Below are 17570 nucleotides of genomic sequence, written 5' to 3' on the forward strand. Positions count from 1 at the left end.
GAAAATGATCAGACCTTCTGTTCTGGTCCCACTTGGAATGAAATCCAGCCAACATATGCCTGGAATGAGGGGTACCCACCCCAGAACAGTCCCTTTGAAGTCCACCGTCCTACTTGGCCTGTTCCGTCCCTTCAGAGCAAGACTGCTCTCCTTAATCCCCATTTATCAGTGTGATATTCAGCAAGAATTCAGGCCCTGACCAGGATTACCATTACAGAAAACATTTTATTAGCAAGCAAAAAGTCATCCTGGAAAGGCAGACATTGAAAGAATAGTAGGATAGAAACATTCCTAGAGGACAAAGCCAGAGAAAGAGGAGTGGTACTGAGTGTAAAGCAACCCCAGGCTGCCTGGTAACCTTCCTTGAGTAAGGAGTATTGCCAGACTATGTTTCCTTGGGTGGAGGACCCACCAGAAATTGTTGCTGCAGGTTCCCACTGCTCTCTCTTTGTTCATTTACTCTGAAAGTTGCTGTTCTTTCATTGCCTGGGAATGTGCCTAGCAGACTGGTCCTGTCTCTGGGTTGAACCCAGAGATCCTGCCGGGGCTCCCAGAAGATATCACAGGCAACAGAGCCAAATACATGGGCCAGTGAGGTAGATGATGAGCTTTTCTTCCCTCCATAGGCAATGCTTGATGTATCTTCTGACTGCTGCCTTTTTTCCTGCAGCGGGTGTCAAGAGGGATGTCGTGTTCATGGTTGATGGCTCCCGCTATGCTGCCCAGGAGTTCTACCTCATCCGTGACCTCATCGAGAGAATAGTGAACAATCTGGACGTGGGCTTTGACACCACCAGGATTTCTGTGGTCCAGTTCAGTGAGCATCCCCGTGTGGAGTTCCTGCTTAATGCCCACTCCACGAAAGATGAGGTGCAGAGTGCTGTGAGACGGCTGAGGCCACATGGTGGCCAGCAGGTGAACGTGGGGGAGGCCCTTGAGTTTGTGGCAAAGACTATCTTCACACGTCCCTCTGGAAGCCGCGTAGAGGAGGGCGTCCCTCAGTTTTTGATCATCCTCTCCTCCCGCAAGTCTGATGATGACTTAGAGTACCCATCTCTCCAAGTCAAACAAGTTGGTGTGGCACCTATGGTGGTAGCAAAGAATGTGGATCCTGAGGAGATGATACAGATTTCCCTTAGTCCTGATTATGTATTCCAAGTTTCCAGCTTCCAGGAACTGCCCAGCCTTGAGCAGAAGCTGCTGACTCCTATTGAAACGCTAACTGGGGACCAAATCAGACGGCTGCTGGGAGATGTGCAACCCCCTGTAGGTAAGGCTTTGTCAACACCAACTGCCTCTGGGTTGCTATTCATACAAATGTTGCCCAAATGTGTAATTCACTTTTCATCCCTTCTCTAACAACCAAGGTTTCCTTAGTTCAAAGCAAAGGTGTAGCACACGTACAGTTTTAGAAGGAAACTTCCAGAGATTCTACCCAAGCTTCTAAATACATTGTAATTCAGTTTTCATGTCACATTCTGAAATATGTTTTGATTTTCAAGTCAAACAACACAATCTGTACAGTTGCCTGTTCCCACTTAGCAGCTCTATGGGGCAGAATGAAGCTGGAAACATTGATAAAACCGGAAAAGAATGTTAATGAACGAAACAGATAAGGCTCTGGGTAATGCATGCTTCAAACATTTGTCAGACTATGGCTTCATGCTTGCACACAAGCATTTTTAGAGAGGTCTCTGTAGTTTTCTTAGAGACTCTGGAATAATCTGAAACCCCTCAAACTGTGACGCTTCCCAAAGCACCATGAGTGACATTGGGCAAAACACACTGCATAGTTTTAACGTTGCACTAGAGCATAGCAAAGTAATCCTCCAGCAAACCTTAAGCATAAAAGACTTGGCACACAAATAATTTCTTCTCTTCTTGCTTCCTTGCAGATGTTTCTGGTGACCAAAAGGACATAGTCTTCCTCATTGACAGCTCTGACAGCGTTAGGCCTGATGGGCTTGCTCACATCCGAGATTTCATCATCAGAATTGTTCAGCAGCTGGAAGTTGGACCAAACAAAGTGCGAATTGGCGTGGTGCAGTTCAGCAATAATGTCTTCCCCGAGTTCTTTCTGAAGACCCACAAGTCCAAAAATGCTGTCCTGCAAGCTATCCGCCGCTTGAGGTTTAGAGGTGGGTCCCCTGTGAATGCTGGCAAAGCCCTAGACTATGTGGTGAAGAACCACTTCATCAAGTCTGCGGGGAGCAGGATAGAAGATGACGTGCCCCAGCACCTAGTCGTCATCCTCGGAGACCAGTCCCGGGATGATGTGAACAGGCCTGCTACAATGATCACCTCAACGAGCATTAAACCTCTGGGTATTGGAGCCAGGAATGTGGACAGAGACCAGCTGCAGATCATTACCAACGATCCTGGACGTGTGCTTGTGGTGCAGGACTTCACAGGACTCCCAACTTTAGAAAATAAGGTGCAGAGTATTCTTGAAGAAACTGTGATACTCACGACAGAAAGCCCTGGAATTCTAGGACCTGGTAAGGCTGCTACTCACAGAATCACAGAATTGCCTAGAGTGGAGAAGATTGTTGAGTCCAATTACTGCCCTCACACTGATAAGTCCTTAACTAAACTATATCCCAGATCACTACATCTACACTACTCTTAAATATCTCCAGGGATGGGGAATCCACCACCTCCCTGGGCAAGCCATTCCAATGCCTAATAACCCTTTCAGTAAAGAAATTCTTCCTAATATCCAACCTAATCTTCCCTTGGCACAACTTGAGGCCATTTCCTCTCATCCTATTACTTGTTACTTGGTTGAACAGACCAACCCCCACTTCCTTTCAAACAGTTGTAGAAAGTGAGAAGGTCTCTCCTGAGCCTCCTTTTCTCCAAACTGAACTACCCCCCCTCCCTCAGACTTTTTCTTTAGACTCTTCACCAGCTTTGTTGCCCTGTTCAGCCCATAGACTTGTCTGGACAGAGCATAGACAGAATGTATCACAGTATCACAGTATCATCAGGGTTGGAAGAGACCTCACAGATCATCAAGTCCAACCCTTTACCACAATGCTCAAGGATAGACCATGGCACCAAGTGCCACGTCCAACCTTGCCTTGAACAGCCCCAGGGACGGCGACTCCACCACCTCCCCGGGCAGCCCATTCCAGTGTCCAATGACTCTCTCAGTGAAGAACTTTCTCCTCACCTTGAGCCTTTCCCCTATGCCTTTTGATTCCCAACCCTTTAGTCACACTAATGTAAAGCATTCAGTTAAGAAGATTTTGTTGAGCATAGGAAAGAGTGGAATTAAGTTTGCAATGAGATGAAAAGTGTCCATTGCAGAAACACTTAATGTGTTGTATGAAGTGTAATAAGTGTTTTGTGAAACCTTTCTTCTTGTATGGATGTGTTCTGGTTTCAGCTGGTCTGTAAAATCACACCAAAGGTCAATGAAACGTAAATAAAGATAGAAAGAAGAGAAAAACAAAGCACTACTTCACAAAGCTCTAAGCATGTGAAATACTATAGATGGTGCAAAGAATTATTACTGAATTGTGTTTTCTTTGTAACCTTTTCAGGAGGTAAAAAGCAGGCTGACATTGTGTTTTTGCTGGATGGTTCCATCAATCTGGGGAGAGAGAACTTCCAAGAAGTTCTCCAGTTTGTCTACTCTGTGGTTGATGCCATTTATAGAGATGGTGACTCTATCCAGGTGGGACTGGCCCAGTACAACTCAGATGTCACTGATGAGTTTTTCCTTAAGGACTACTCCACCAAATCTCAGATTTTAGATGCCATCAGCAAGGTCATCTACAAAGGTGGACTGGTGGCAAATACTGGAGCAGCCATCAAGCATATCCAGGCAAAACACTTTGTGAAGGAGGCTGGCAGCCGAATCGACCAGAGAGTGCCCCAGATTGCCTTCATCGTCACAGGTGGGAAGTCCTCAGATGATGGGCCAAGTGCCTCCTTGGAAATTGCACAGAAGGGTGTCAAGGTGTTCGCTGTTGGTGTGAGAAACATCGATCTGAAGGAAATCAGCAGGTTGGCCAGTGAAAGCGCCACAAGTTTTAGAGTCTCCACTGCCCAGGAGTTGTCTGAGCTGAATGAGCAGGTTCTGGTTACACTGGAAGCTGCTATGGAGGAGAAATTGTGCCTAACAACAACGGACATCACAAGAGGTAAGCATGATCCTTTCATAATGGGCTCAGGTCATTCCCAAGGGTGGATTTTAACATCCAGGGTGTTTTGATGGACTTGTGCAGCTTGGTCTTGTACTTTCTATAGGGTCAGACATGTAAATGTGGTGGTAAGCTGCAAACCTTCGGAATAAGAGCTGGCCATTCACGTGCTTCAGCATTTGAACAACTGGTTGTACCATCACCAGAGGTGCCATTGGGAAAAAGTCAGATGTAACAGTCAGGCACTACATCACTGGCCTCCTACCACTGCATTGGAGGGGCTCCCTTATTTGGCTGTCTTTGGGCTGTATATATCTCAGTACCACCTAGATGTATAGGGATGTGATGCCAGTGTCATGGTAGACCAATGTGATTAGTGCCAAAAGGAAAAGCAATGGTTCTTGTTTTGCTTACTGTTTGGAACAAACCAGTTGGACTTCTAGGCCAGTCAGTCAAGAACTTCTCTAGCCAGATCATCCAGGATGCCCGTTTTATCTCCTGACTGGTATATAAGAAAAAGCTGGGACAAAAGTGATTGTGTTTTAAGGTAAAATTGCCTTAAGAAGGAATCCCATGATTTGGCAACTTTGGAAGCCAAGTGAGGGGAATTGAGGTGAGTCAGTGAGCTGGTATTGCTGTTGGACCAGATTCCCAGCATCTGGTTTAACTTAGGACAGTATGGCAAGTCCTACTGCCAGCACAAGTGACCATGGATCAGATATCAAGCTTTTGAGCAGAAGCATCTCCCACTCTTTTGGAGAAGCTGAAGGAGAGCTACAGGAGCCCTGAGATGAGCAGCAGCTCCAGCTGAGATGAAATACTGAGTGCAGGGTAAAGCAAACCACTGTTGGTGGTAACCATAAGTGCTTCTTGAGTGCAGCACTACCTGTTTGAAAATGTACCTAGGTGTGGGAAAACATTAAATCTAGAAAAAAAAAGACACCCAGCAGCCTTATTTCCCTGTACTCCAGACCAGCAGGCAGTTCCATGGCTGTGGGATGGCTCCAAGCCCACGCTAAATATTCCAGCAGAAAGACAATCTGTGCATTGTCTTGGTAGCTCAGGATGTGTAACATCTATGTCTCTTTCTGCCTTAATTCCTGCCTACCCAAAAAAAAAATCCTAGCTACATCTTTCCAGAAACTCGAGATAGTTGCCTGGCTGACATTTCCCTTTATATCTCTGTGACTGGAGTATGCTTTCTTCAAGCATGGGCAGAAGATGCATGGACAATAGTATGAGTACCAATGAGGTTTTGCACAGTGGAGAAGAAGCAGCAGTTTTGGCTGCCTAAGGAAAATGCCAATTCCTTTGGACTTGGTTTAGTCAGCTCCTCCTGATGCTAAGCAACAATTACAGAGGAAAAATAATTAGCAATGGTAAAATGCAAATTTCCCCAGATTACCATTGCTATGAAGAAAGGAAGTAGAAAGCCCTTGTGTATCAAATGGTGGCAGTCCTTGATGCAGAGGGTATCTTCTCTAACAACTATCAGAACCATTACACAAGTCATTGGTTGAGAATCATTCATTGTATTCCCCAATGGTGACATTCTCCTCTCTTTTTGTGTTTCCCTTTCAGATTGCAACTTAGATGTGATAATTGGCTTTGATGTCAGTGATGTAGGGCCTGGCCAAAATATATTCAGTTCCCAGAGAGGTCTGGAGTCCAGGGTTGAGTCTGTGCTGAATAGAATCACGCAGATGCAGAAGATCAGCTGCACCGGCAACCAGGCGCCCAGCGTCAGGGTAGCCATCATGGCCCAGGCTCAGGGGGGAGCTGTGGATGGTTTGGACTTCTCTGAGTACCAGCCTGAGGTCTTTGAGAGGTTTCAGGGCATGCGCACCCGTGGGCCCTTTTTCCTCACAGCAGATACGCTGAGGCTCTACCTGAACAAATTCAGATCCTCGCCCTCTGACAGCACCAAGGTAAGTCAAACTCAAGGCCATTGTGGTGGTGTTGGTGAGGAAAACTGACTTTCTGTGATGGTTTGGGTGTTCCCCACCCCCCCCCACTTTAGAAATACCCAGACTAGACTCAACCGGCTCTGGGAATATAAATGAAGCTATTTATTTACAGCTGGCACACTATACAAGCAGCTATTTACAGTATATACAGTTATAGACAGAAATATACAAGGTAAAAGGTAATACAGAAACACAGCTCCCCTCCCAGAAACCTGAGTCCCCAGGAGGGGCTCTCAACTGGCCCTTCACTTTCCCCCTGCCCCTCTCAACCTTACCCCAGTCCTAAAGAAGAATAGAGGTTCGGTGAAAAGGTTAAGAAGCAAAGTGAGTTAGGCCAAATGGATGGTGAGGTTAGGGAGCAAGATGTTGCTCAGCCAGCAGCCCATGTGAGAGTGAGAGAAAAAAAAGTCAAGAGTGTTATCTAATGTTTTCATTTCTTGTTCAGCAAGACTCCTCAACAAGACTTCTGAGGGAAGTAGACATTACCATTGTTTTCCTTTCACAGCCTATAATCTACTTCTTCTCACCAAAACATTCTAGCTAGCTTCAAAGTAGCACACTTTCTGATGCATTTTACTTGGTAAATCAACTGTAAATTCACAATAGAATTAAAAAGAAATTATTAATTAAATACCTCTATTCATAATAAGTTTGGTCATTTAAGGTCTACTTCATTGTTTCACTTTCCCTGCATTGTCAAGGTCCTGTCCTGACAATTGCAGAGTGTTGCTGCAGCCAATAGCTGTGAGCACTGCTTAGCTACAGACTCTTGCTTTCCCTCGTCATGCTTCAGCCACAAGCACCTACATAGATTCATAGAATCAACCAGGTTGGAAGTTTCTATGATTCTATGTGATGCACAGAAACGTAGCACAGATCTGCAAAGCTTTGTGGACTGGAAAATGGGGTAGCAATTCCAAGAATCAGAATGGTAGAGTTTGGAAGGGATGGACCTCTGGAGGTCACCTAGTCCAACCCCACTGGTGATGCAGGTACCCCTGTCTCCTTTCAGACAAAGCATCCTTTGGAAGAAAGCCCTTCAGGTTGCACATTGATTGTGTTTCCTACCTGAAATAGAATCACAGAATCAACCAGGTTGGAAGAGACCATATTCTGAACCCTGACATAAGTGTGTTTCTCTCTTAGGTCATTATCCATTTTACTGATGGTGCAGATGAGTCAATAGATGAACTGGAGGCTGCTTCGTCTACTTTGCATGCAGAAGGTAACTTCTTTTACTCGTAAAGGCAGTGGTTACCACCTACATTCACCTGCAGGCTATTTTACCACTGTTTCTCATCATCACTCATTACCACTGTTTTCCACCAGCTTTTGGTAGCAGCCAATATGGACTTCATGATTTCTACATGCACTTGCTGTTCTTCAGTGCCTTCCAGTGTGTCTCAGTTCTAGTTTTACTTTCCAGAGACTCAAATAAATTTGATAGAATCAGTAACAATTTTTTATAGAGTGCCCTTCCCTCTTCCCCCTTCTTTCCCAAAAGAAAGGGATTAGCTGGAGAGAGAGAAAATTAAGCACACCCAAATAAATGAATCTCACTCGATTTGGAAGTTAAAAAGAAAAGTTTAACAATAACTTAAAAAGGTATGGGGCAGGGAAAGCAAATACAAAAGGTATAAATACAACCTGACTGTGATGGTGATGGCTTTGTCTGCCTCACGGGTGATGGCCACGTGGTAAAACAAAGATTAGCAGGAACAGGACGGTGATGGTGGTTAAGCATGGAGGCAGGGAGCGCAGAGAGAGAGAAACAGAAAGTCCCCCTGCTTTTATGGACTTTTAGACAGGAAGGGGGAGTGGGCTAACCATCACCTGGTGGTATTCAGACCCACCCCTGGGGAGGAATCAAGACCACCTAGGGTCTGCTTCAAGGTTACTCCCCTTGGAGGGTTAACCTTGCACAGAGTGGCATTTAGCTGCCTACTGGCACCTAAGCTTGCAGATAACTTGCACTGAATGTGCTTGAAAATGTTTGCCCTCAGTTGAACAAGCTGTTTTTTGCAGTTAAAGAGGTGGATAATGACCTGGTCTTACAGGGGAGGGTGTGCAGGTTCTTCAGAGCACTTCACCCCATCATGTATCTCCTTCTGCATCTGCTTCTCTCAGGTGTCAACGCTCTCATCTTTGTTGGACTGGATCGAGTGAGCAATTTTGACAGAGTGATGCAGCTGGAGTTCGGTCGTGGGTTCACCTACAATAGGCCACTCAGAGTTAATCTGCTGGACTTGGATTTTGAGCTGGCAGAGCAGCTCGTAAGTAACTTGGCACAGGCAATGCTGCTTTGTAATGCTGGAGGAAAGCCGATGGCTGGATCTCCTGTGGGGCTGAACCACAGCTGAATTACGCCCTCTTGGCTCTGGTCCTCTCCCCTCCCTACCTCACATCAGCTCTTTTTACAGCTGTCAAAGTAAGTAAAGTTCAGAGTGGATCATGGCACTGCCTGGTCTTGGGCCACTCTTGGAGAAGCCCTACTCCAGCTGAGGCTACAGCACGTAGCATCAAATTGAATGGGATGGGATAAGATGTTGTCAAAAACTGCCGTGCCCAAAAGCCTGCCTTCCACCTATGTTTGTGCTCTACTCTTGGGTTTGTTTAACCGTACAGGCAGTGCACTGTCAGGCCTTGTCAGAAGCACTGCTTTCTAGGTTTCTTTCCCTGAGTGGATACACTGCCTGTGTTTTAGACATGGTTTTAACAGATGAAGGAATTACCCATTCTCCTTCTGAAATTTACTTCTCTCTCTTGTATCTAGTCTCTCCTGAGTTTATTGAGTTAATTTACTACCAACCTCGTCTTTCTCAAGTTCCTCCCAACTTTGAATCTGCTACCAGCATCATTAAGCTCTTTTCCAGTAAATTTAATAACGTTGGGCTTAACCACTGATCCCTGTGGTAGCCTTGCTGGGCTCTCTTCCACAAATCAAAGTAGGAGTGAACCTTAAGTTTTGGGATAAAAGCTAGTCTTCCACCCATCCCCATTTCCTGTTGCCTAGGAAAATCCTTTCAAAGTGTAAATGTGCAAAGCTGGCAGGAAATATTTGCAGCTAGCAATGTACTTGGCAAGGAAAGTGATTTGTTTTTTCTTTTCTTTCTACTGGATGTTGCAAAATCAAGTTGTGATTTCTCTGAGTACATATATTTATTTCTTTGTCTTTTTTCCCCTACCCTTTTTCCTCTTTTGCTCTGTGTGTGTATGAATTATTCTCAGCCTGTGAGTTGCTGGTAAGCTGCTTGCTTCCAGGTCTTTCTCATGGCCTGTTCCACAGCCTGGATTTGTTTCTTTGGAGATGAGGCTGCTCTCTTCAGTGACAACTGTTCTGGGGACTATTGTCCCACTAAAGGTGCTCTGAATTCTGCCACACATAATTTCTATTTAAACACTTGCCTCTGATGCCCAAAATATAAAGTTGATGGCTGCTTCCTAACCGTGCAGCCTAACCAGTCTGCCAACAGAACTCCTTTTCCTGCTGTTGTGGGTGTTTCAAGGCAGAGAGACCCCAAAATGCTGCCAGACCATTGTCATGCTTGGCACAGGAGCAATTGCACAGACTTAAGGGCTTGCACTGGGATTCTCCCAGGTTTCTAATGCCTCTGCATTGTGTTGTGTGTGTTTTGCTGCAGGACAGCATCGCAGAGAGGACATGCTGCAAAGTCCCATGCAAGTGCTCGGGGCAGAGAGGGGACAGAGGTGTGCCAGGCCCCATAGGACCAAAGGTAGGTCACTTCACTGAGGGATGAAGGGTCCTTGTGCAAGGTCAGTGTCCACCACAGCGGTGATGGGTGGGTGATGTGCAGGTCGTAATAGGTTCTACTAACAGGGAGGTCATTAAAACTGGCCCTGGGCCATGCATAGTGGGTAAGAGCTGCTCTTCTATTTCTAACCTGTGTTGTAAAACAACCAAGAGGGCAGAGATGAGTTGGAGTGAGCTAATGAAGTGTCTTGTGAAACAGTTTAGGGATATCAAAAGGAGGTGGTTTCTTTCACTAATTGTTCACACAGGTGACCACACAGCTGCTTTGTGCAAATCTAGGGAAGTCTTGAATATCAGTTTAGAGAGAGATCACAGACCTGTGAAACAAGTACAGAATCTTCTCCATTGTCTCCTAGGGTGCCACAGGCGATCTTGGCTATGGAGGCTATCCTGGTGATGAAGGAGGACCGGTGAGTGATTTCTCCTGCTCCACATGGTGCTGCTCAAATAAGGGACCTCACCATAATGAAGTGTTAGGAGGCTTTACCACTATAATATTTTCTGTTGAGTGTGGATTAACTGAGAGGCAAGCAGAACTTTTTTGTTTATCCTACTTGATGGTCTGAGTTGCTAGTCATAGTTGCTCCTGGGAGAAGGTCAGTAAGGAGCTACTTGAAAGTTGGAAAAGGCACGACAGGGAGAATAACTCCCATTATTTGAAGTGACCCAGCTCTGGGCTATTCCTTCAAGGGAAGTGGGAATGTTTGCAGCTGGTCCCAAACACCTGTGAGCTGGACAGGGCGACTATGACCACAATGAAATCCCCAACTTCATTACAAGTTATCCATACCAATTGCAGCTGAAAGAGCTAGTCCAAGAATGGGATCCAGAAGGGGTGTTTTTATCCATCACAGTGGCAGGCAACGTGAGTCGCATGATTTCTCACTAGCACTGTTTCATCCAGAATCTTACTTAATGAATCCCACATCATCCCTGGAATAAACAACTCCCCATGCATCATTCATACCCAGGAGGTGAAGTTGAGGTCAAGGGGATGGTGGTGCTCATCACTTTTCCTAGCTTTTCCAATAGTGCAGGCAGGGGCCAAATACTGCTGTCAGATACTGCATGCAATGCAGTGTTTTCCAGAGGCTATAAGGTCAGGTTGGGATCAGACATTTGTGAAGAGCTCTGAGAGTTTTGTCTTGTTATTCTGTTTCTGAAGAAGTTTTACAAAGGTCTTTCATAGATAAGTGTTTGAGAAGGATGTTTCTTTCTCAGTGATGAATATTTGCAGCTGGTCTTTACGTGACAAAGACTTTGGGCAGGAGATGGTGGGGTGGCTGAGTACTGATCTTTTAAAGCTCAGTGCTCTGCTTGATTCTGTGCTTCCAAACCATTTCCTGTGCTTGCCGATGCACACAGCTGAAGAATCACACAGAGCAACCTTTGACTATTGCATTTTCCCCTCCATGCAACAGGGTGAACGTGGACCACCGGGTGTGAACGGGACACAGGGTTTTCAGGGGTGCCCTGGGCACAGAGGAACCAAGGTAAGCACAGAAGGAGCCTGCATGGAGCAGACCCAGAGTTCAGCTTGTGGAAGTTCACCAAGGGCAAGTCCTGCTGCTTTAGGATTTCATGCTACAGTCGCCAAGTCCACTTAAGTGATAGTGTCCTCTTGGCTAAGCACCAAAGCTTTCAGCAGGCATCATGGCTTTAACATTGCTATGAAGAGCAAAAGTGCAGCGGAAGAAGATTGGCATAAGTGAGATAACAGACAGCTGAAACCTAGTGCAGCAAGCCCTGGCTGCAACACTCTGGTCCTGGCTCTGGGTTTGCCACCAATCACAACTCCCCTTCCCCGCTGCTTTCCACAGCAATGAACTGGGCAAAGGTGGAGTAAAATCCTTCTCCTGATCTCTTTAGGGTTCTCGGGGATTCCCAGGAGAGAAGGTATGGAGCCATTTACTCAAACCACGGCAGTGAGCTTGAGCATACAAACTCATCAGTATCCCCCTCCCCATTCCCCTTTCCCTTGGTGAGCATCTGCTCCTTGCCTCTCTTCTGCAGGGTGAACTGGGAGAAATGGGTCTGGATGGCATTGATGGAGAAGAGGTCAGTCATTTTAATTGCTTTCTTTTTATAACAAGCCACTTCAGTCAGGCATCTAAGAAGTGCCTTGAAAGTGGCAAATATCCTCAAATATTTTTCTTTTTTAGGGAGACAAAGGCTTGCCTGGCTCCTCTGGAGAGAAGGGATATGCTGGCAGGAGGGTAGGCTATTGTCACGTTTAAAATGGGGCTGAGCGGTGGTGAAAAGGTGAATTTCAGTCAAGGGAGGGTGGAAAAACCCTGTGCTCCTCTAGGAGCTAAGGGCCCGGGTGACAATGTGACATAACAGAGATGCTTTTGTCAGGTAAGGGCTCCTCTCCCTAACTTTCTGCTTCATTCCACAGGGGGATAAAGGAGCTAAAGGTGAACGAGGAGAAAGAGGTGACCGTGGGCTCCGTGGAGATCCGGTAAATATTGCTAAGGCATTTTCTTGCTTTTCCACCCACTTTTCACTGATCTGGAGGTCATCAGCAAGAACACACTCAGGCTTATAAAATTATTATTAAGTGTCACTTGACAGGAGCAGACCAGCAACAGTGCAAAGTCTCAGAGATAACACGTGGGTAATGTACATCATGACACCAACCTGCCGATCACTGTTTAATCGCATTAAAATTCCCCTTCCTCCTCCTCATTATTATTATTTCTCAGTTGAAAAGCTGCATCTGTCTGAAAACGCCAACAATACTTCATCCCATTCAGTCAAAAAAAGAAAAGATGAAAAGAAATATTGGTTCTGAGCTACAGTGGAACAGCTTATGATGTCAGACTTCCATGTCCCACAGACACAGATGTTTCTCGTTGCTCTATTGCTTTCAGGGAGATTCAGGAGTTGATAATACTCAGCGGGGATCCAGAGGCCAAAAGGGTGAAATTGGACCCATGGTAAGGTTTCTCTATTGCCTTTTATTGGTTTGGATTTCTTTGGTTTGTTTTTACAGTAAGATGGGACAGAGAAAGTAAGGGGGAAAAAAATGATGCAAGTTTCCTAAGCTCATTGTGCCTTGTTAGACTTTTTTCAGTATAAAATGTTGTTGGATGGGAACCAAATCTTTCTCTGGGAAGATGTCAGTTTGGAAGATGTTTTGTGCATAAAGAGATTATTATTATTATTATTATTATTATTATTATTATTATTATTATTATTATTATTATTTACAATGTCTCTTGGGATATTGCCACTGAAAACAACTCTGCTTTCAAATCAACTTCATATGTTCTTGTGGGTCGTATCCAAAAGCAGAGGATGATACTGAATCTGAGCATCCTGATTCACCTGAAGCCTGTGGGAAGAAAACACCTATGTGCTCCTTGGAAAAATTCAAACCCTATTTGTTCTTACATCGAGTCAATGCTTTAGAATATCAGAAGCCATTTCCCAAAGAAAGGGAATGTCAGCTAGTGGTAGCTCAGGAATTTGATTGAAAGACTCCATGAGTTGCTAGAAGGATATCCACCCATGCAGGGATATTGAGTAACTTGTGTGAGAGTGCAAAAGGACACATGTTTTGAGAATTGAACCTATTTTCCCAGAGCCTGCTCATCTCTGGGCTCTCACTTCCATTTTGCTTTTACCTTAGGGAGAGGCTGGACCAGTGGGGCTGCAAGGCCAAGATGGTGAAGTTGGGAGGAAGGTGAGCTGCCAGGCCTGCAGTCAGCAGGGTCAAAACTTAGATTGACAATAACTTTTTTCCCTTCCTGCACCTCTATGTATTTTGTTTCACAAGTGTTGGGAGTTCAGCTTAAAACCAAAAAACTCAAGAAACAACAATATTCGTAAGGAAAATGCCTGGTACTTTGCTAGCTTGTTGTACAGACTTTCAAAAGCTAATCCTGAATTTATTCCCATGCAAGTAACCCAGTGGAGCTACACCTAATTTACTCTGGCATTAGCTAATAATGTGCCCTTGTGACTGGTGGTATCCTGGGGTGCGTGGAGTGTGGCCAGTGGGTTGAGGTAGGTTCTCCTCCCCTTCCACACTGCTCCAGTGAGGCCACATCTGGAGTATAGTATCTGGTTCTGGGCTCTCCAGTTCAAGAGAGAAAGGGGACTACTGGGAAGAGTCCCTTGGAGAGCTGCAAAGATGGTGAGAGGACTGAAGCATCTCTCTTATGAAGAAAGGTTGAGAGACCTGAGGCTCTTCTGCCTGGAGAGGACTGAGAGGGAATCTTAGGAATGTTTGTTATTACCTAAAGGGCAGTTTTCAAGAGGATGGGACTAGACTCTTTTCAGTGGTGCTCAGCAACAGGACAAGGGGCAACAGGTACAAGATGGAACAGAGGTAATTCTACCTCAACATGAGGAAAGACTTTGAGGGTGACAGACCACTGGAACAGGCTGCCCAGAGCTGTGAAATCTCTTTCTTGGGAGAGATTCCAAACCTGCCTGGAGGTTGCAGCCCTGTGCAAACTGCTCTGGGTGACCTTGCTTTAGCAGGGAGGTTAAACTAGATATCTCCTGATGTCCCTCCTAACTCCTACCATTCTGTGATTCTGTGACATGCATGTAGATCTGGCTGCTGGTTTCTAAAAGGCAAAACCCAAGCTGGAGATGATGTACCTGGGATGAATGGGGATATGATCCTTGCCAATCTACTGACACCAGTCTCTGAAGTCACATGGCCCTGGGCATGTGGCATTCTTCTGCAAGTGTGAGGGAGCAACTCACATATGTGGTGGAAGGTTGGGGAATGAAAGGAAGAAGAAAACATGCCAAAGTTTGATTTAGGAGTGCTGGCAGTGTAGATTTTTTTCTCCCTCTCTCCCCACTACTTTAAAGCCTTCAAGTGTAATTTTGGACTAAAAGAAGCTGTGATATATGGATCTAAAAGCAAGAGAGATAAAGAGAAAACAAAGCAATCCTTAGATCCTTTAGATACTTATATCAGCCTAAAAGAAAGATACTTGTGTAACGCATTGTTTCTTCATTTGCAGGGTATGACAGGACGAAGGGGACCAATTGGAGTCAAGGTAAGTGGTAATGGGGACAACACCCAGGGGTCCTGCCACCCCACTGCTCAGGCAGCCACAGCACCTAGAGGGATGTGCCAAGAGAATAGACATGCAGGCTTTACTTCTTCCTTTCTGCCTTCTCTGTCCTCCAAATTTCTCTTCTCCTCAGGCTCATCTTTCTGTATGCTTCTTCCTGGACCTAGTACAAAATCAGCTGTCCACATGCCTGGGGCTACCTATCCTTTGCAACACTCCCATGTCAGATATTTCACCTCCACATGCTGCTGGAACAGCTTAATAGAGCTAAAGCATAAAGGAGATGGACATCTGTAGATTGCAGGAGACAAATTCTCCCAGTGCTCTTTCTCTGCTATCATCATATTGCACATATAAAGCCCCAGACAACTCTTCTTCCCTGCTCTTTATGCAGCTGAAAATACCCTGAGATCCCCTTTCCTTCTCCATGGTGTTGAACGTGTCCCCACATGCTAACTTGCATTGTCCTGTTTTGCACTTCAAGGGTACCAAGGGCGCTCCTGGTCAACCAGGGCCAGCTGGAGAACAAGGCATGAGAGGGCAACAGGTCAGTGAGCTTACAGCAAAGTAGAAGACACATTATGCCGTGATGTTACTGTGTTATTTCACTACAAACACTTGCTTAAAGAGTCCCAGCAGTGAGTACTATTGGGATTAGGGTATTCTTGGCTGTTGTGCCCTGGGACATCAAGTCTGCCATTGCATTCACAGCACTCAAGATGTGGTGTGTTTGAAAATCTTCTCTCGGGCACTGTAGCATTTGCTTTCCCTTGCAGTCTGGTGTAGCACTGGGGTGTTTGTGCCCATGTGTGTTGACAAGTCTCTCTTTTCTCCCCACACAGGGTCCACCTGGCCAGCTTGGCACACCAGGCATAAGAGGAGAGCAGGGCATTCCTGGACCAAGGGTAAACCCTCCTGCTGCTCCTCAGCTGCAGATGCTGCAATGATGGTCAACAAGAACATCTTGCTGAGCTAATAAGATGTAGCTGACGCATCTTTTCATTCCTCCCATTTCACTCTTTCATAAAACTCTCTTCCAGTATGATTCTCCTCTCAACTTATGCTAAAGAGTTTGTGATCAAACGTTACAGAAGAGGAGTTAAAACCAATCACAAAGGGCTCAGGACTTCAGTGTTTGGCTCACTATAGTTTGTGATTTTAATTAAAGAACATCCCTTAGTGACCATCAGGACATTCACTATGATGAATGAAGCCAGAGCATAACCATCTCACATGCTTGCTGGGCCTCCTCCCTGCATTTATTTCTCCCTTCTGCTGCATACCCCAGCAAGACTTACAGCCATAAATGCAGAGGCATCTTGCAGTTCCCCACCCTGAGCACCCTGTCCTGCTTACACCTTTCCCAGAGTTAAAATGTAAGTTACTACTGACATTTGCATTGAATTGAGCTGGTCCTTCAGCTCTTCCTGTCAGTGAATTAACATTCTGAATTTCCTAAGGTGCTTTGGTTTATATGTTCACTCAATCTCCTAGCTTCTGGCTTCCACTTTTCTCTACACATTGTCAACATGTCTCTGACTGTTTCTGTTCCAGGCTGGTGCTGGACTACCAGGAGCTCCAGGGGAGAGGGGCAGGATTGGTCCCCTGGGACGGAAGGTATGTCTTCACAGGCATTGGGCATCAGCAACTACAGCAGCAATGAAAAGCTTCTGGATAAGAGTGAGCTTAACAGACTTGAGACGAACCTTATGGAGTGAAAGAATCTCATTTTCTCGGGCTGGCACAGTGTAGAGTAGAGCAACATCTGTGCTCTGAATGTTCCATTACACTCCACTTTCACTGAACAGAGACTCAAAAGCAGTATATTGAGAATCCCAACTAATTTTCCAGGGCTGATTCTTAGCTGATATCCTCTTGGGAAGGTGGTTGTGCTGGATCTCTCCAGACTCATCATAGGATTGTCTCTCGCTAGATTCTGTGGCTGCTCCACTGCCCACTTGCACTGTCAAAATCTCCAGAGCTTGGAAGTTAATGTTTTTGCAGTGCCTATAAAAAGCAAACACCAGCCTGTGGTGGGAGGTGGGTGGTCTCCTATTTCCCATTGCTCAGCTTTCCTGAAAGCACTTATGGTCCCACTACAGAGCAAGAACTTCACAGAATCACAGAAACATTCAGATTCAAAAAGACCCTCAGGATCACCAGGTGCCACTGTTATCCCTACCCTAGAGAGTTCACCCTTAAACCATATCTTCAAGCACCACATCCAAGTGACTTCTAAACACATTCAGGGTTGGTGACTCAACCCCTCCCTGGACAGTCCATTTTAATGCCTGACCACTCTTGCTGTGAAAAAATATTTCCTGATGTCCAGTGTAAACCCACCCAGTCACAGCCTGAGACCATTCCCTCTTGTTCTATCACTAATTACCTGTGAGAATAGACCAGCTGCAGCCTTTCCACAATGTCCTTTCAGGTAGCTGTAGACAGCAGTGAGGTCTCTCCTCAGCCTCCTCTTGTTCAAACTAACCAGCCCCAGCTCCCTCATTTGCTCTTCATAAGACTAATTATCCAGGTCCTTCAGCAGCTTCATTGCCCTCCTCTGCACTCACTCCAGCACCTCCACGTCCTTCTTGTAATGAGGTGCCCAAAACTGAACACAATACTTGAGGTGTAGCCT

General features: G+C 45.6%; 1 protein-coding gene across 1 annotated transcript in view; it reads left to right on the plus strand.

Annotated features, from left to right (window-relative positions):
• COL6A3 (collagen type VI alpha 3 chain) overlaps positions 1-17570 on the plus strand; it is a 74573-nt gene that overhangs the window by 31620 nt on the left and 25383 nt on the right. The window contains exons 9-27 of the mRNA XM_064159581.1: positions 671-1270; positions 1896-2498; positions 3549-4151; positions 5733-6079; positions 7265-7343; positions 8246-8391; positions 9760-9852; positions 10247-10300; positions 11312-11383; positions 11760-11786; positions 11904-11948; positions 12053-12106; positions 12289-12351; positions 12764-12829; positions 13525-13578; positions 14879-14914; positions 15417-15479; positions 15775-15837; positions 16487-16549. Of these exons, the coding sequence (XP_064015651.1) occupies positions 671-1270; positions 1896-2498; positions 3549-4151; positions 5733-6079; positions 7265-7343; positions 8246-8391; positions 9760-9852; positions 10247-10300; positions 11312-11383; positions 11760-11786; positions 11904-11948; positions 12053-12106; positions 12289-12351; positions 12764-12829; positions 13525-13578; positions 14879-14914; positions 15417-15479; positions 15775-15837; positions 16487-16549 (3131 nt within the window). The remainder of the gene's footprint in view (positions 1-670; positions 1271-1895; positions 2499-3548; positions 4152-5732; positions 6080-7264; positions 7344-8245; positions 8392-9759; positions 9853-10246; positions 10301-11311; positions 11384-11759; positions 11787-11903; positions 11949-12052; positions 12107-12288; positions 12352-12763; positions 12830-13524; positions 13579-14878; positions 14915-15416; positions 15480-15774; positions 15838-16486; positions 16550-17570) is intronic.

This window comes from Pogoniulus pusillus, chromosome 2, assembly GCF_015220805.1.
Source record: "Pogoniulus pusillus isolate bPogPus1 chromosome 2, bPogPus1.pri, whole genome shotgun sequence".
Taxonomy (NCBI): domain Eukaryota; kingdom Metazoa; phylum Chordata; class Aves; order Piciformes; family Lybiidae; genus Pogoniulus; species Pogoniulus pusillus.